This window comes from Magnolia sinica, chromosome 15 (assembly GCF_029962835.1).
Source record: "Magnolia sinica isolate HGM2019 chromosome 15, MsV1, whole genome shotgun sequence".
Classification (NCBI taxonomy): Eukaryota; Viridiplantae; Streptophyta; class Magnoliopsida; order Magnoliales; family Magnoliaceae; genus Magnolia; species Magnolia sinica.
In genome coordinates this window covers 9,329,114-9,349,148 of record NC_080587.1, presented here as the reverse complement: position 1 = coordinate 9,349,148, position 20,035 = coordinate 9,329,114, and the positions used below count along the sequence as shown (strand labels likewise).

Genomic DNA, 20,035 nt, shown 5'->3' with positions numbered 1-20,035 from the left:
TTTCTCTTGTGGATCCTGAGCATCCGCATGTCCCAGGTGGTGGGTGTACACGTGTACCAAATTCGAGGTAACTATCCCTATCTCAAAGGACAACCGCCCCCCCCCCCCCCCCCTCTTGCTTTGCTTCCGGTCTTTGGCCTTTTGTTTCTTCATACTCGGGTGGGGTCGATGCTTTCGGAGGGTTCAAGATTTCTCATTCCCTAGGTTCAGTTGTTGAACAGGTCATTTCATTATCTCGTGAGATCCACTTTCTCAAACAAATATATAGTCAACCTATCTCATATCTTTGATGCTAATTGGCCCACACTTACCTTCCCCGATCAGTGCTAAGGATATGTGTAGAGCTGAGATCTCCTTGTTTTAATCCTATGTAGTAGTGTGCCTGATGATAACACATGTGGTGATGATCTAGAAGTTCATTTCGGTGAGAGGGCTCCCCAGCTTTTATTGCTTGATGATTGGCGTCTTCTCTCTCATGGGGAGGTCTATATCAAAAGGACGTGTGGATCACCATGCTAGGATTTGGGCGGTGTCTCTAAGGCGCCTGCCAACTCCTCATTAATGGGTTATGTTGATATTGAGCTCCGCTCTGATATCTTGCAGGCTACACTAGTGTTGTATAACATGCCCCTCATTTATCCATAAAATAGATGTTTTGATTATGTCACAACGGAGCATATGAGGCAGTTAGATGGTGAACCTTCTTCTATTGTGGGCTACTCGAGGGAGATGGAGGCTCCCCTTCTTTGACTTCGCTTGACATGGCATCTCCCCTGTTTCTTAAGTGCGACAGATGTGCTGCCATGGGCTTCGATACGTGTTCTCAGCTTTTGATAGGTGAGTCTTTTAATGCTTGCTCTAATGGAAAGTCTTCAGACGATTCCTCTCACCTGCGGCTGAGTCCTTTGTTGAGTTCTATATTTAGGCCGGTAATTAGGATCTTCTCTTTTGGGGATGCTATCTCTACTCTCTTTGGCTTGGTCCTTCCCCCTTCCCCCCGTCTGGTTCGTTCTTAACCCCTCCCTAGTCTATAGTTTTCCTGAATTGTTGGGTTACCACAATGGAATCCTTTTATGTTCAACCTATGGAAGATGTAGGTTTGCTGGCCATGTTTTTTCTCTGGAGGGTTCCCTTATGTCCTTTCTTTGTCAGTTCTCACCTGGAGGTGGGGTCGGCGGGTTGCATGGATAGGGATATCTTGGCATATGCTTTAGATGTCTCCTCTGTTAGAGCGTTATTCTGTTTGGATGACATTAGGAATCCCCAGGGCACGTGTCCTTCATCCTCTCTTTTGCAGGGACAAATGGACTGTCTAGTGGAGACTCTCAAAAGAAAAAGATGGGTTAGGAGCGTTGTTTGCCATGTGGGCATATTATTGGGGGTGGTATTCAGGATTAGGGATGAAGACTACATTGCTCTCTCCATTTAGTGGCGGCAAGGGGTCTTTAGATTCCTACCATGACCTCTCAAAGGGGTTCTCTTAAGTTGGTAAAGGGTTGCAGAGAGTTGATTAACTTGGGTGTGGAATCAACAAGATTGCTTGAAGCTATTCCTTGAGCCGAGAGGAGGGGTAAAGGGGTTACTTTGATTCCCTAGTGAACATCCTTTCTTGGAATATTAGAGTTCTGGCCCGCCTTAAAAAAGATCCTTAGTTAAAAGATATTTGTTTTAGGTCCAAAGTTTGTTTGATAGTTTTGCAAGAGACTAAGCTTCAAGATGTGAATAGGTCTTTGGTGTGCTCTGTCTGGGGCCGGAAAGTGTTGATTGGGTGGCCCTTGACTCGGTTCTGCAGGTGGGATCTTGGTTTTGTGGGACTTAGCTTTGTGGTGTAAGGAGGACAACTAGTTGATTTCGTTCTTCGTGAATATAGTCTTTTGGGACATTTCTTTGAGTTTCTTGTGCTTTCCTTTGGAGTTTATGGCTCTAGTCGTTCGTCTTGCCCAATGAGTTCTGGGAAGAAATGTCCTTAGTTTGAGAGAAACTGCTTCTACCTTGGTGCGTTGGAGACGATTTCAATGTTTTCCACTTCGTTTTGAGAAATCCTCTAGGTATTGGGTGTCCTCCAGCATGCTTAATTTTTCTGATTGAGTTGGGAAACACGAGTTGGTGGACCTCCCGATGGGGGATGTCAAGTTTACCTAGTCTAATGGCTAGTCACCCCCTACCATGTCTTTACTGGACAAGTTTCTAGTTTCTCCGGGTTTGATTTCTCAATATCCCCTCGCTCGTCAAAGAGGCCTCCCCAAACCAGTCTTTGATCACTGCCCAGTTCTATTAGAAGTTGATGAAATCAATTGGGGTTTGAAACCTTTTAGATTCGAGCTTGCTTGGCTCGAAATGGAGGTTTCCACTCTCTGATTACAGTCTTGTTGGCCTCCTTGGTAGAGGGTCACTTGGGTTTTGTTCTTTTTAAAAAATTACAGATGTTGAAGATCAAGTTCAAAACTTGGCATCGTGAGATCTTTGGCCATAGGGAGTTGGAGATGTCGTCTCTTCTCAGTAAGATGCAATCTTTGGATCTTAAGGAAGGAGGCTAGTTGTCGGAGAAAGATCTTTGCTTGAGAGCTAAGTTGTCTTTTAATTATTGTTCTCGCTTTAAGGAGGAAGAGATAAAATGGTGCTCGCATTCTCGAGTAGTTTGTCTCAAGGAAGGTGAAAAAAACACCAATTATTTTCGTGGGATAGCTAGTGCTCGAGCGCGCCAATTCTATCTTTTCACTTTTGGTAGATGGAGAAAGGGTCACTGCCAAGAACCATATCTGTGGTTCTATTGTCAGATAGTACCCTCTCGTCCTTTCAGATGGGGGTAAGGATCATCCTAAACTAGTCTACCTGAATTTTATTAGATTATCCCAGGAGGACACGGATTCTCTTGAAAATCCGATCCTGTTAGACGAGATAAGGGCTGCTGTCTCTGACCTTATGAGGGATAAATCTCCGGGACCTGACGGGTTTCCTATGGCCTTTTCCCAAGCCTTTTGGGATCTGGTTGAAATGGCCCTTTGAGGCCTTGTAAAGGATTCTTCTAGTCAGGTTATCTTCCTTCAAAATTGGGTTGTACATTCCTTGCCCCGATCCCTAAACTGGAGGGAGCTGGAAGTTTGAAATATTTTCGCCCAATTGCCCAATCACTTTGATTGGTTGCCCTTCCAAAATTATTGCTAAGGTTCTTAGTCAAAGGCTGCGTTTGGTTCTCCTAAAGATCATTCTCCTTTTCATAGTGCCTTCATTTTTGGTAGGCAAATTCTCAATAGCGGTTTGATAGCCCATGAGTGTCTTGACTTCTGTTTTAAGACCAAAAGGCAGGGTGTTTTCTATAAGCTTGATCTCGAGAAAGCCTATAATAGCGTAGACTGGGCCTTTTTCGACGTTTTGGGGTTAAGTGGATCATATTTTCGATCGTGTGTTTCTTCATGTAAATTTTATGTGCTCATAAATGAATTCTCCTTCAGTTTCTTTAGTGCCTCTAGGGGATCTCCCTATCCCTTTTCCTTTTCATTTTAGTTTGAGAAGCTCCGAGTATTATGCTTATTAGGGGTTATGAGGCTAGGCTTTTTAGTGGGTTTTTAGTTGGTAACTACCCCCAACGCATCTGTCATTTCCAATTTGCTGATGATAATCTTCTATTTTATGAAGTAGAAGAATTTATGGTTGATTTCCTAAGTATCGCGATTTGCTGGTTTGAGGTGGTTTCAGGTTTGAAGGTTAACAAATCTAAGTGCGAGTTAATCTTAAAAAAAATAAAAATAAAATCTAGGTGCAAGTTCTTCAGAATTCACCTCTCTAGGGAGGACCCTTTTTTAGTTGGCGAATTCCTTTGGCTGTTGGGCTGGATCTCTTACCACTTATTTTGGAAAACCTCCGCTGCTTCTCTGTGACAAAATTATCGAGAGAATGGAGAGACAACTCTCCCTTGGAAAAGCAACCTGTTCTCTCTCGTATGCTAAATCATCCTTATTAAGGCCTCTTTATCCAACTTCTTTACCAGATACCCCCTTTTCAGTGCCTGAAATCAGTTATCTCCTAAATCGGTAGACTTTGGAGAGATTTTCTATGACAAGGGGGGGATCTTCCTCCAGAAAGTTCTCTGCTAAATTGGAAGGAAGTATGCTCCTTGGTCAGAAGGTGGGTAGGAATTAAACACCTAGATTTGGTTAATTTTGCAGTGTGGCATGTTTGAAAGGAAGGGTCTAGTTTATGGAGATTTGTCATCTCAACCAAATATGGTTTCTCCTATACGGTGGTGGACAAAAAATTCCTCCTTTATTTGGAAAGGAAAAGCTTGAGTGGCTCCCTCAGTTTTTGAAGGTCTGGGTTTCTCCCTATGTAATGGTGAAAGAGTCAAATTTTGGATGGACATTTGGTCCGGAGATTGCTCCTTCAAATTTGCTTTCCCAGAGCTGGCCTCCCTCTGTTCTAATGTGAATATTTTCATGGCTTCTTGCTTCTCAGGCGGTGGCTAGGATTGGATTTGGCTTCCTGCAATCTGTAGAAATCTTTAATAACCCCCCCCCCCCCCCCGCCCCACACACACACACACACACCAAATTAAATAAATAAATATGGCTTTTGCTGGCTGGCTAGGAGGAGTTGTTTGTTAGTGGTTGGCGATCTTCGCAAAAGAGGCATGATCCTGCCTAATGCTTGCTTGTTCTGCCTGCAAGACGCAGATTCGATCAACCACTTATTCCTTCACTTCTCAATCTCTTCGGTCATTTGGTCGGGTGTCCTTGGCCTCGCTAATGTTATTTGGGTCCTCCCAACATTGATGGCCGCTTCGACTCGTGGCATACTTGTGTTCGAGGGAGTCTTGGAAGTTCATTGGTCTATATGTCGGGAAAGAAACAATTGGCGTTTCCGCAACTAAGGTATTTCCTTTGTTGGGGTTTTTAGTCGGGTCCTTTTGTTTAGAGATTGGGCTCCTTGATTGCTGCTGGGGTTGGGCTGTTTTCCTGAGGGTTTTCCAGCCTAGGGGTTGTTGTTGTTGTATTTTTAGTTTCTTTTAGTCTTTGTTTTTGTTCTTGTTTTTTTCTCATTTGTTTGTTTTTCTTTTGCTTTCAACCTGATAAAATTTATCATCTTTCCAAAAAAAGGAAAAGAAGTAAAAAAGAAAAGAAAAAGAAGACAACACTAGTAAAATCAAAACCTCTAATTCTCATCATAATTGTTCACCCTATTAGCAATTCATTCATAACTTTCTCTTATTTGGATTGCATGATCTTTGTTGGAAAGATAACTCAAGAGCCTTTTAAATTATACCAATTTCATGACGTTGGATGTTGTTCGACCTTGAAATGTGGCCATAGACTTGAGTGACATAAATGGGGAACCATCTTAAGCATTGTGAATAGTGTGCACCAAGGTGTTCCAAAACGGGAATGGTTGGTACTGTTATGATACAAGCTGTTACAGCCCCTGTATCGGTCGTTACGACCCTTTTTTTGTTTTTCTTTTTTTTTGAAAAAATCTGTTACAGGGCCGTTACGGCCTTTTTTTTTTTTTTTTTTGTAACAGCCGTTTCGACCCCCTAACGCGTAACAGTTATGACTGTTGCATAACAGCCGTTGCAGCAATTACGTAACTGATTTTGAATACCTTGGTGTGCACATTTCTCAAGCACATGCTGTAGGACAAAACAGCCATGTTGCCACCTTCTCTTCATGGCTTTGGGTCCCTTATGCGGTGTTGTTACCTCAAGTCACATTAGTCGCCCACTAGATCTAACCATGGGTCGCGCATGGGTTACTAAATGACCATTCACTGATGGAAGTCTTGGATATTATGTCGGGCCCTAGGGCTTTTGCATCAACTGTCACATTCAACTTCATCGATAGCTTATTAGATTGCTATTTCAGTCCTGTCCTGGCTCACATCTGATGTCATGCCGAGCATCTTTGCTATGCCATTCAAAATTCATGTCAAGGCAGTCTAAAGGAGGATGGCTTTAAGCTCAAGGTTTGTTCGGTTAGGTGAAGGTCTCCTAGAAATATATCCATGAGTGCTCAACCTGGATAGCTTCATCATAGGAAATTTTTGGAGAGGATCTTCTTATCTTGGACATTTCTATCTCTCAAAAAAATCTCAGACATTTCTGGTCTTGCATCTATATTGGCTTTTTTGGGCCCACATGTACATAATCCTGTGCCTCTGGCCCTCTGCAGACGTTCTTAGCATCCCACATTTTCAATACTCATGGAATACAATTGCTGAAAAAGCATAGTTTTTTATTTTTTATTTTTTATCTATTTTTAAAATCTTGAACGATCTGAAAAAACATAGTCATCATGTCTGCCAAATGGACTAGAGTAGGACACTAATTTCTTTTCGATTGCCCTGTTGTACTTGTGTCTTATGACTAAATTTATTAAATTTACCAATAAAAGAAACATTAATCTATTAATCTACCTATCTGTTAGCTCATCATACCATTGGATACTATATAATCTTATCCAGTTGCTTTTGAGTCTGGTCAGGCGAGATTTCACTTGGACTTGATAGCAAAGTCTTTCATGCAGATTTTAAGCAGAGTATAATATCCAGATAACATGGCTTGGAACTTGTGTAGCTTTCCATTCAGCTTGCTTTGATTTGATAGCGAATTTTTTACGTACAGATTTTTTATCAGAGGAAATATTTACAGAACCTTTCTTGGAACTTGTGTTGCTTTCCATTTCCTACCATAAGTTGCAGAGTACTTTAATTTTGAGGTACTGCATACTGTATGAATAACTATCATGATAGAAAAATTGATTAATTCAAAAGAGCAATGTGGGGGGCAACTGATTACTTGATAACTATTTGCTTTGAAGGAAGCTAATAGGTTGCTAGCTGGTGAACGAGGTCATGTTCATCTCAAAAATTTTCAGAAGTTGCTTCGAATGAGGCAACAGTACATGATGGCACAAGTTTCAGCCCTTTATCCAGTAAAGGCCTCACTTGGACAGACACCTGGAGGAAAGTATGACTCACGTTCTGATGGGAGCAAATCAGGTATTATGCTTGTGAAGTATCTGATATCTCCATTTCCGTTTGAAAGAAAATGATGCTCTTATTGGGAATATTGTGAAATAAAAAAGGGAAGATTTTGGGAATGTACAGGTTCTTGTGAACATCCCTTTTTGATTATCGAGAATCAATTTCCCATTGGAAACGAACTCGGGTTTGTGGAAGCGGGCCCCTTTTCGTCTCGAATCCGCCTAGCGCACAACACATGGCCCGCCATCACTGTAGCTGAATCAGTTCCTCTTAATCCCCAATTCTCTTCTGACGCAACCCATCCTCTGCCCTCATCGCCCATCCTCACGAAACTCTCCTCTCAATTCATTCAATCCTCACATAGTATCCACCTGGCTTCGATGGACGGTTCTCAATCCCATGGGGACATCTCTGACCGTCTTCTCACAGAATCTCAAGGCGACGTATCCTGTCCCACCTCGCCTACCTCCTCAGCTTCCAAGAGTCATGATTGGGCAGATATGGGACCCCTGACTCTGTTCCAGGAGGAGGACCCTAGAGCGATCATCATCGCTGAACCGCTCCAGATGAGAGCTAATTCCTCCCATCAACAGCAGACTGACTCCTTGCTATCCACCAAAGGGAAAAGCCGCAAGGAAATCTTTGAGAAGATGCAAAACAAGAGGTGGATCAGGGACGCTGTTGGCCACATCGGTCGGTCTCTAGGCCTAACATTCGGAACCCGGCCAGAAGATTACATCGGCCTATTCCAATATATCGAAGACAGAGGAAGGCCTCTTCCTCCGACCAAGACTTCGATCAAACAACCAACCCGCTCTGTCTCCAACAGGGAGCTATCCAACCTCCAATCTATCCCAGCATTATCCCCCGCCTCTTCCTCTAGATGCGGCAGAAAGGGTACTCGGGGCAGAGTGGTTTCTCAATGAAAATACTCTCCTGAAATGTCCGCGGGATGGGGTCCAGGCAGAAGCGGAATCTCATCAAGGAATCCATCAGGCGCAGACATCTGGATGTCTTATGCCTTCAAGAAAACAAAGTTCTTTCTTTCTCTGATCGCCTCCTGGCCACAATATGGCACACCAATGACGCTAAGTATGTGACTCGGGTTGCCGACGACTCTTCAGGAGGCATTCTCGTTGCCTGGAAATCTTCTCCGTGGGACCTGCAACACTCGGTCACGGGCGTCTTCTCCGTAGCAATCATTCTACAAGATAAGTCTTCTTCTTCCCGATGTCTTATCATTATTGTATATGGCCCCAATGATGATTCCATTAGACCGAACTTCTGGGGTGAATTGACCACTGCAAGGCAATTATTTTTAGGCCCATGTTGCATAGTCGGCGATTTCAATGTGGTCCGTTTCGCTGCAGAACACTCTCGTCAGAGGAGATCCAAACCAGCCATGCAAGCTTTTTCGAACTGGATTCAACAAATGGAGCTGGTCGATCTTCCCCTCGCGGCTGCCAAATTCACTTGGTCGGATGGGCATCGTCATCCGATTCAGTCCAGGCTCGACAGGTTCCTCCTGTCCACGGATTGGATTGACGCTTTTCCTTCCATTTTTGAGCTAGCTCTTCCCAGAACTACTTCGGACCATTGCCCCATCCTTCTCTTGTCAGACGAAGTAAATTGGGGTCCGAAGCCATTTAAATTCAATTTAGCCTGGCTCGAGATCGACAGGTTCAAACAGCAGAGGAATGGTGGTCGTCATTCCGTGTCACCGGCTATGCTGGCCACAGTCTGTTATGCAATCTGCGTCTTTTGAAGGAAAAAATCAAACGCTGGAAGGCGGAGGAGCTTCGTAAGAGAGATCAAGAAACCGAAGCCCTCTTTTCGGAACTGCAGTCAATCGATTCAACTGTTGAAGGCAATGATATTCCCCTACATATCTTCTCCAGATGCATCCAAATAATTCGGGAAATATCATCTAGGGCCCTCGAAGATGAAATCTCATGGAAACTGAAAGCAAGGGCGAAATGGATTTCTGATGGCGATAAAAACACAAAGTACTTCCACAACATTGCCAGTATGAAAGCTCGAGCCAAAGCTATCTTCAGCATATTAGTCGATGGTCGGCTGATTGATGATAAGGAAGAAATCGTCGACTGTGCTATCGCCCACTTACATCTATTCGGCGGAGGGCTGGGACAGACCTCAACTTGATGGTATTCCTTTTCACTCTCTTCAAGTCACTGAAGCTGAACTACTAGAAATCCCCTTCTCTGAAGAAGAAACATTAGCGGCTATTAGCGCCATGGATGGCGACAAAGCCCTGGGTCCCGATGGTTTTCCCATCATCTTCTTTTGAACCTTCTGGACCACGGTTCGAAGTGACGTGATGAACTTCTTACATGAATTCCATGCAAGATGCAAACTGTCGAAAGGCCCGGGTGCCTCCTTTATTGCTCTCCTTCCCAAAGTGGCCGGTGCTTCCTCGTTTTCTGACTTCAGGCCCGTCAGCCTCATTGGCAGTCCTTATAAAATCCTCGCTAAAATTTGACCCTCCAGATTATCGACGGTCATGGGCAATCTCATCTCCAAATATCAGAATGCTTTTATCAAGGGCAAACAAATCATCGATGGGGCCTTGATTGCCAATGAAGTTCTCCACTCTTGTCACAGGTCCGGAAATAAATATATATTCCTCAAACTGGATATTGAAAAGGCTTACGACCACTATGATTGGGGATTCTTATCCTATATGTTCAATCGGATGGGCTTCGGCGTCAAATGGAAACGGTGGATGCAGGCCTGCCTCGTATCGATGCATTCCTCAATTCTCCTTAACGGCACGCCTAAAGGATTCTTCCCAAGCACAAGAGGGCTTCGCCAGGGCGATCCCCTCTCTCCTCTTCTCTTCCTCATGATCAAAGAAGCCCTATCTCAGATGCTCATTAAAGGCGAGAGCTCCGGTCTCTTCAAAAGATTTTCGATCCCAGGTGTTCATCCAACGATCTCACACATACAATTCGCTGATGATATCCTAATCATGGTGGAAGCAGAGTCAGAATCAGTGCAAAATCTCCATACAACCTTACACTGCTTCAAAGCCGTTTCAGGTCTAAGAATTAATATGGCTAAATCCAGAATTTTCGGCGTTAATTGCTCCAATGCCGATTTATCTTCATATGCTAACATTTTGGGATGCTCCCCCGCTTCATTTCTGATTTTCTTTGTGGGCCCGCCGCTGGTGTTAGGTCCCCCTCCGAAGCCTATGTGGGATAAAGTCGTTGACAAATTTAACAAATTGCTCGCCACTTGGAAGTGTCGCTATCTGTCCATCGGGGGAAGACTCACTCTCATCAAGGCCGCTCTGTCCAACATTCCCATATACTTTATGTCTTTGTTTACCTCCCCCCCCCCCCAAAGTCTTAGACAAAATCGACAACCTGCGTCGTGATTTCCTCTGGAATGGTAAGGATAATCAGAAAAAAATCAACTTGCTGGACTGGAAAGCAGTCTGCTCCCATATCAAAGAAGGTGGAGCTAGCATTAGAAGACTTAAGGTGATGAATCGTGCCCTCCTTGGCAAATGGACTTGGAGAATGGGAATAGAGAAGGAGGCTTTATGGAACTTGGTGGACAAAGGTAAATATGGCTCGTCTCATGGGGGCTGGTGGACCAAAGATTCTTCGCAATATAGAGCTTCCTATCTGTGGAAAGGAATTCTGCGTGCAAAAAAGTCGGTCATTCAGAATATCGGATTTCAAATCGGGAATGGGGCTGATATAAGATTTTGGGAGGATCACTGGCTCGGCGAAACAACCCTTCAAAGCAGATTCCCCAACATATTCCAAATCGCAGCCCTTAAAAATAGCCCGATTCGTAGCTTCTTCTCACAAATCGGCTCGGGGTTAGTTTGGGAAATCAATTGCACAAGGAATCTACACGATTGGGAGTTGGAGGAATACGCAGCTCTCCTCAATTGTCTCTCCTTGGTGACATCAATCAGGGACGAACCTGATAAACTATTGTGGAAGGGGGACAAATCCGGCATATTTTCGGTCAGATCGCTATATTCTCTCCTCTCTCACCCCAATTCCCCCGCTCCCTCGTCGCATCATTTTATTTGGAAGTACCACGCTCCTCCCAAGTTCGTCTGTTTCAGTTGGTTGGTGGCTAGGAAGCGAGGCATGCAACTCCCTAACATCTGTCTTTGCCGTATGAATGCTGAGGAGTCGGCTGATCACTTGTTGGTGCACTGTGCTCTCATAACTCCTATCATGTGGGATTTTTTCCAACGTTTCAATGCCTACGGGTGTATTCCTGAGACCGCCTCTTCCCTTCTTCTGTACTGGCACGGATTTTCTTTCGGGAAACCAAACTTGCGTATTTGGAGAATGGCTATCCTAGCTATCTGGACGGAAAGGAACGACCGATGTTTTAACAACATTCACTCTTCAGTGCAAGCTGTTAGAACTCGGGCCAAAACTCTCCTCATCGAATGGGTCACTAATACCCCTTCTCTAAAGGGCTGTAATTTGCTGTTTTTAGGCATGTAATTTTGGATCTGCCTTCTCAGCAGATCCTTTTTGTTTCCTCCTTTCTTTTTTAATAAAATCGTCACTTCTGAAAAAAAAAGAAGAATTCCCATTGGAAACCAATTTTCAGTCTTTGGGGAAGTGGTGAAACATGAATGAAAGCCAAGAAATAGTTTTCTGAAAAATTGGAATCCCCTTTTCTGAAACATTTGTCACAGCATGGACATTCTGCATGTTCCTGGGTAACCTTCATTACTTTACGCTCGAGGCAACTTGATTAGTTTGTCCAAAAGGTGTTTGGTAATTTTCTCAATAAAAGAGCAAAATGGAATAAGAAATTTTTATATATGTTTTTTTCCGTATGTTTTTCTGGCATTTCCCAATAATCATCTCATATATGTTTTTTTTTTTTTTTTTATCATTTTTAATTTTTAATTTTTTAAATTTGAAAGATCATGCTTGTAAGACGAGGAGTCGGTTGACCATTTTTTCCATTAATTGCCCTTTTGTCAAAGTAGTGTGGGAGGGCTTTTTTGTCTTCTTCAAAGTTTCATGGGTGATGATGGGGACTATCAAGGCCTTCTTTCTTGCGTGGCATGGGGGAGGATCCAGGAAAAAAAAGGGGAAGTGGAGGTTAGCTTTGTTGGCTGCTTTGTGGTCTCTTTGGGTGGAACTGAATAACCAATGCCTTCGGTACTGAAGTGGGTCGACTATGGAGGTCTTTAGAAGGGCAAAATCAGATGTGTTGGAGTGGGCTTCTTGATTGTTTGGGCTTTGTTGGGTGTATTTGTTTCTTTTGTTGGGGCTTGAACTTTTGTTTTGTGTTTAGTGCCACACACACACACACACACACAAAAAAGAAGAAGAAGAAGAAGAAAAAAAGAAAGGATCAAATACCAGATATTGCTAAAATTTATATAATCATGGAATCTCCAAGTATCTTTAACAATCCAGGCGGATGCCATGCAGCAGCAGGGTTATTTTCTGATTTTGCCTCTGTTGCAAATAACTTTTCATCAATTTGTACTGCTTTAGTATTTGTTATTTTGCTTCGACGAAAAGTTAAAAAATGAAACATGTAATTGGATTTTCAGGGGATGGTGCTGGATCTAGCTCGTCAGTTATCCTGGAATCCAGGAATCCAGGAAAGTCATCCTTAACCATTTTAGGGCTGCAACTTACTGTGCCTCCTTTGAAGAAGATTAGTTTTTTCAGTGATAAGAAGGAGATTCAGAGGTCTGCCACTGCTCTCGGCTATGTTGCACATGTGAGTTATTATCTTATAATTTCATCTTAGTATGGTGGTTTGACATAATATTCATTAACCACAACCTGTTTCTAGATGGTAATTTTTGTTGAGAAAATGAAAAAGAAAGTGTTGGTAGATATTGTGCACCTCAGTTTGTTTCTAAATCACCTGGGTTTGGAAGTTCCTTTTGACCTTGTTCGAAGTTTTTCGCCTTGTTCCACTGACATGGTTCGGAAGGCTGGTGCAATGTTTGGTTTTAACTCAACATGTATATATTGCAGGCTGTCTTGCTTATAGCATCTTACTTAGACGTTCCTCTTCGGTACCCTCTACACTTGGGAGGTTCATGCTCATACATTTTTGACCATGCATCTCCATTGGAGTCCACATCTGATTTAGTGTCAAACCCAATAGCTGGCCCAAATATGAAGCCTACAGAATTTCCTCTTTTTCTAGAAGGCCAGGACACAACCAGAGCTGCTTATGCAATGTTCTTGTTGAACAAGGTGCGCTTATTTTTCATGTGCATTTGGTCATGTCTGTCTGCTGTCATAAGTTACCCTATGTTGATGTAATTTTATGATATTGTCTTTTACACTCTGCCTGAATTTATTTTGTTGTCGAGATTCAAGGAATTAATATTTGATGAGATAATTGTGATTTTGTTTAGAAATTAATAATTCATGCAAATATTTATCACATCACTGTGCTTAATATGTGATCACAATTTTTTATGATTCTTTCGGCATAAAATAAAATAAAAACTTTTTATGATTGTTAGTACCTCAACTAACCAGGCATGTATTTTCTCTATCATTGAAGGTTTAGTGAAGTGATTGCTTGTGTTAAGCCACTGTTTGTCGACCTGTAAATTATTTTGAGTTCTCATCTACTTGTTCAGGGTATTCCATAATGGTAATAGTGGCCATTATGGCAGCCGTCATTACCATTGCGATGCGGCTGTTATGGCCTATTTTTTTTCAAAAGAAAAAAGAAAACATGTGTCGGCCCTATAACGGATTGTTACGGGCCATTTTTTCCATAACGGCCGTTATGGCCTCATAACGCGTAATGGTTACCACCATTATTGTTACATAACCGTTTTGCAATACCTTGTTCAAGGTATTCCATAACGGTAACAGTGGGTATAAGGACCGGCTGAAAACCGTTACATGTTACGGTCATTACAACCCTACAATGGTCGATTTATTTAAAGAAAAAATGTCTAAAAAAATTAGAAATATTGAGAGGATTCCAAATATGTATTCTTTTGTGGTTCTGAACATGTTTATGATGGTGTAATGGTTCACTCATTGGCAAGAATGTTGTTTCGGCCTGTCTGATGATGTTATTAACTTGATGGCCTTAAATTGATCCCAAATTGGCCCAAAATTCTTGTAAGCTACAACACTCATCCTACTAATGCACATTCCTAAATATTTGACATTATTCCCCCAAGAAATTTTAAAGAAAATTGAAATTAAATTCGGATAAATAATGTCACTGATTTGGTGGACTATTTGAATGCTCTCAAATTGCCCCGAATTTCATGCAATTTATGACACTCATCCCATTAATGCATATCCCTAAGCATTTGGCATCATTCCCCTCAAGTAATTATAAGAAAAAGAAGAAGAGAGAATTAAAAATAAATCTGGATGAATAGTTTCGATGATTGGGGGACCAGTTAAATGCCTCAAAATCTTGTAATCTATGACATTCATCTCACTAATGTATATCCCTAAGTGTTTGACATCATTTTCCCCTAGAATTTTCAAGAAGGAAAAAAAGAGAAACTAAATTCAGATGAATAGCGTCACCAATTTGGGGGACCACTAGATGCCCCAAATCAGCCACAAATTCATGGAATCTATGGCACTCATCCTACTAGTGCAATCAGCCTGAAATTATGTTTATTTAATCATCTGACCATCAAATTGGAGGACATTGGTTGGTGAAGAGCAAAGAATATCCAGTGGTCCTATTTCAACAAGTGTTCACAAATCAGTGGTTAGAATCATTCAACCAATTTGATTTGGGAACTATGACTTATCAACGACGGGTCCCACAATATCTTTCATTTTTCAAAAAGGAAAAGGGGTCCCACAATTTAATTGGTTTACTTTGAGTTCATATATGCCATATGTAAAATTTTCTGAGTGCAAGTGTATCGAGTGTCATATGGCACCCAGTGTTTAAATTATTGACGACAATATCGAATTGTTGCCAATAATATCAGTATCGGTGACTCAGCGATACCGAAAACCCATTTATTTGAATCGCTGCCAGATATCGCCGATAATGTCGCCGAAAATATCAGTTTGTTGATATTTTCGAAATATCGCCGATATTTCACTGTTCCCACCAACCACGGGTGGGAACCGTAGCCAACAACCCACCTTTATCGATAAAAGGGAGATATTCAAAAACAAAAAACACAAGAAAATACTTGTTTTTCACCCGGATCTGGTTGAAGACGTGAATTTCAAGAGCTTCATGGCTGTTGAGTGCAGATCGACAACTTTCCGGTAAGATTCAACCCCAAAAAAAATCGGTTTTTCCGTCGAAAAATCCTCTGGCAGCTTCTTTAGAAAAGAATCGGCTTGTGGGCTATGAAAATCTTGAGATCTTGTTGGAAAATAGAGGTTTTTTTTTTAAAAAAAATAAATTTAAATTTGGGATGAGGGAGAGGCATTTTCGAGTTGAAAATCTAGAGATTTTGGTGGGAAGGAGAGGATTTTCAGGGTTTATACAGAAATTGGGGATCGGATTTCATTTTAAATGGGGGTTTGGCTTTGATGGTGTAGGTCGGTGCTCCGTGGGCTCCACCAATGTGCATCTATTGTATCCATGCTGTCCATTCATTTTTAAATATCATTTTAGAGCTTGATCCAAAAAATTAGGTAGATCTAAAACTTGGGTGGACCACACCACGGGAAAATAGTAGTCATTAAATGTCCACCATTTAAAACCTCTTGGGACCCACTGTAATGTTTATTTGATATCCAAGCTATTGATTAGGTCTTACATACCTGGGTGAAGGGAAAAAAGAAATCTTAGCTTGATCCAAAACTTTCGTAGCCCGCAGGAAGTTTTTAATGGTAGACTGTATATGTTCAATCAACATTGTGTGGTCCACTTGAGATTTTGATCCATCTCATTTTTGGATTGTTATCATAAAATGACTTAGAAAAATGGACGGATGGAATGGATTAAACAGATGTGTCATGGTGGGACCACAGAGCATGGACCAGTGGTGAGGCTTTTTAAATCGGATTGCGTATTGAGTTACTCAGTACGCTTTTATGGTAATGAGTCAACTCATTTGGGCCCATTGTTAATGTATGTGATTTATCCACACCTTTTATCCATTTTTTCTGCTAATTTTAGTGGTTGATCCCAAAATTTAAGTAAATCCAAAGCTCAAATGGACCATACCACGGGAAACAGTGTGGAATAATGATTTCCACCATTGAAACCTTCTTAGGGCCCACAATTATGTTTATTTGTCATACAACCTGTTCATAAGGTCGAACGGACCTCGATGAAGCGTAAACACGAATATTAGTTTGATGAAAAGCTTCTATGGCTTCCACAAATTTTTCAATGGTAGAGGTTCAATCACACTGTTTCCCATGGTGTGGTCCACTTGAGTTTTTTATATTCTTCCATTTTGTGGTAAAGCCATAAAATTATGTGTTAAAATGGATGAACGGAGTGGATGAAATAAATAAATAACGGTGGACCCCACAATTTTTACTCACTACGCTAAGGGTACTGAATAACTCAGTACGCAATCCGCTTCCTACTGGAACCGGATTGGCTGGTGTACCTCACACCAGCTATATATCTGGTGTATTGACGTCAGCAAGTTCTGTGGGTCTGATCATGAGGTATGTGTTATATCCAAACTGTCCATCCATTTGGCGTGCTCGTCTTAAGGCTTGAGACGAAAAATAAGATAGATCTAACTATCAAGTAGACCACACTGAAAAAAAAAGAAGCAATGGGAGATTAAACGTCTACCATTGAAACCCTTTTTGGGGTCACAGAAGTTTTGGATCAATATGAAATTTGTTTTTCCTCTTCATTATGGCCTTTGTGACCTTATGGACAGATTGTATGGAAAATAAATGTTATGGCGGGCCCTACAAATTGTTTAACGGTGAAAATCAGTATCTCCGCTGCTATTTGTGGTGTGGTCCAGATGATCTTTGGATATGGTTCATTTTTGGGATTACGCTCTAAAATGATCTATAAAAATAGATGAACGGTATAGATATAATAAATACATCACTGTAGGCCCATGTAACTTTGATCTACTTTGAACCGTTCGTACAAGAGGAGCGTCAGTGCTCGTCTTCGCACGACATGTATACAATAGCTATATAGTTGGTGTGTGGTACACCAGCCAATCTGCTTCCGCTTTGCGCACCTCCGTACACAGAACTTTTACTGAACCGTTGAAACTGTGGGACCCACAAAAGTCATGTCCTAAAATCAGATTGATTGGAAAATTCCTATAATGAGTTCTGAAGCGTGTATGAACTGGGTGGTTTGATTCCTGTAATGAGTTCTGTAGCCCATCTAAAGTGGGGCCCACGATTTGGGCGGTTTGATTGAATTACATGTACTTAGTGCTCGTGTATGAACTATCTCACTCGTCAGAGTATCAACTTGAGAAATGATCAATGCTCTCGGGTCATATAATTTACAGTGGTGATTTCTTACGACAACGCATGCCTTTTGGCCTCCATTAAATGGGAAGTTATTATTTAATGCATTTTTTTTTTTGCAATTTTTTCATTCTTGAATATGTAAATATGTGTATTTAGGCATGTCCTGAAGTTTCACTGAAAAATTCCACCATTTTCTCCATGTTTCCCCCTTTCCCTGCATTTTCGGTTTTCGGCGATAATGATATTATATCTTTATCTCCGGCCAGTGAAACTTGTAGCGATACCGACAACTCGAACATTGATGCCACCAGAGTATAAAAAATCCCCTTTTTAGAACTCAGCTAATAAGGAGTCACGTTACTGGATTTTGAAAACTCGCCATCTGCCATTTCGCTTGAGCTTGCTTTGGAAGACAAACCCATGACCTGTCTTCAAAAAACTATCCACCAAAGTGGGCATGGACCACTGCATCTTGAATGAAGAGGATAGAATCCCATACCCGATAATATTGTTTGATTATTCTTAACTGCTGAGATTCTGTAAATCTCCTGATATTACATGATAATATTGCTTATTATTCTTAAAAATGATTTGATTAAGATCTCTCTAAAAAAATCATGATATTTTCACAATCTCGGCAATATTTGTCACAGTGGATATCATATCAAGGTCCTACTTCTTCTTGCCCTCAAGTTGCTGGTGGGGAAGGAATCTGACATAGACCATCCAGTGAGTAGGAACATATTAATCACCAATGGCTGCATTGTGTGCCTTAGAAGTGATGAGACAATGGACATATCTCTATTGCTTGTATCTACGTGTTGTGGTGTAGCACCAGGTTGTCACTTTGTTTGAAATGGTAGGGTATTCCCATGCCTTTAGCTTGGGACCATGGGCCTTGGGGCAGGAAAAGATGTAGATTGTGATGGTTGACTTTCCTAGTGTGCTTATGGTTGGTAATATGTAAGGAGCAGCACAACAACTGAATTTTAACAACAGATCGAGATAATTAGGAGTATACCAAAAAAAACTGTGGGCAGATGCTTTCTCTCCCTCCCTCCTTTCTTTGAAATTTTAGTGAATTTGGCCACTTTCTCATCATTTGATGCTTTTTAGCACCCGAGAAGTGGCCCAGGAACAGATACTGCATATTGGGATCCTTTTCTTATTGTGTCAGTTTCAGGGCTGTAATCCCATTGGGATCCCTTTCTTGTATTCTTTTCCCGTTTTGCTTGCAAGCGGGCCTTTAATAAAATTTCCATTACCCTTCAAAAATTTTAAAAAGAAAAGAAAAGAAGAAGAAGAGAAGTGGCCCAGGAAATAAGTGAAAGATAAGGGTATCACAAGTTCGCATTTTAACCTTTATGGTTCCTTATTTTTGGCCTCCTCAACGCGCCTGCATCATCCGGACTTTACACGACCTTTCCCTGCAGGCATTATTTCAACATTGGGGCCTCAGGTTTGAGCCCAGCTTGACTATAAAAAATGTACCTGTAGGCAGAAAAAGGTGTGATTTGCTAGTGATTTCTTATCTGATTCTTATGATACAATTTGCACGAGTCTTCTTTATAGAATGAATTTCAGGCAAACTTGCTTCTAGTTTCAGTAGCCTGCAAGGCACGAAATATTACCCTGGTATTTGGAGCTGCATTTGCACGTAGGTAAATAAACATGTGAGAAAGCTATTAACAGAATGAATCCTTTTCTCAAGTTTGCAGTACATGGTCTCCATTCAGCTAGAAGGATCTAAAATGTTTGTGGGTTTGATGAGGGCAGAATACATATTCTTAGGTACTTAAACATCGGTAGAGAACAAATTCTTACTGAAAATCCAGACTTTGCTGTATTATTATGATCCCTTTGTTTCAGGATCATGAATTATTCATGAGGTTCTGATGTTTGTACTCAAGCGTAGTATTGATTGTATTGCTGTCTCTGTCAGCAAATCTGGTAAACTACCAAAAAAATATTTGTTAAACAGATCTTGATCAGCTAATCATCTTACATTCCTACTCACTGTGTTCATCATTACATTTGAGAAGCTGGGAAGAACTTTATAATCTGGCCTCAAAAGCTCAAATTGGTACTCACCTTTGAGCGAGTACTGTACGTCATTTATGAGCCTCCTTCTCCCAAGCCTAACCTTGAGGTTGATAATGAACCTCTGGCTGTCTCTGCTAAACACGCTAAATGGGAAAGAGAAAATGAGGTGGTCGAAGTGTACATCCCGGCCTCTATGGCTGATGTGCTTCACAATCAACTATGGAACATGATAAATGCTGGGGCCCCAGGGATATATTCCTAGATCAACACTCAGTTCCAAGCCCTCAAAAGGAAACTACACAACACAAAACTCAACGAGGGTGCATTAGTGCACATTAGTGAGCAAGTATGTGATGAAAATACTTGAAATCACTAATGAGCTTGAGATCATTAGGCATGACAAAGGAGAGGGTACCATTGTGAATGCTATCCTCTTGTCATTGATACCTATGTATAACAGATTCATTGACGACGGCTACAATATGAGTGAACTCAAATACAATGAGGAGAAGTAGGACAAGCAATTGCTTCTTTTTGAGGCCAACAATACGATATGTTAAAAGCGGTATGTGGTACAGTTAACTGAGAGCTCCTCTAGTGGCAAGCCC

General features: G+C 41.5%; 1 protein-coding gene across 3 annotated transcripts in view; it reads left to right on the top strand.

Annotated features, from left to right (window-relative positions):
• Positions 1 to 20,035, top strand: part of LOC131228177 (vacuolar protein sorting 38-like) — a 52,386-nt gene that overhangs the window by 26,819 nt on the left and 5,532 nt on the right. For 2 of the 3 annotated variants that reach the window (XM_058224032.1, XM_058224028.1), the window contains 3 exons: positions 6,810 to 6,990; positions 12,551 to 12,723; positions 12,987 to 13,211. In XM_058224032.1, coding sequence (XP_058080015.1) covers positions 6,810 to 6,990; positions 12,551 to 12,723; positions 12,987 to 13,211 — 579 coding nt within the window. Of the gene's footprint in view, positions 1 to 6,809; positions 6,991 to 12,550; positions 12,724 to 12,986; positions 13,212 to 18,037; positions 18,114 to 20,035 lie in introns of all 3 variants that reach the window. The other variant, XM_058224031.1, reaches the window with a different exon arrangement.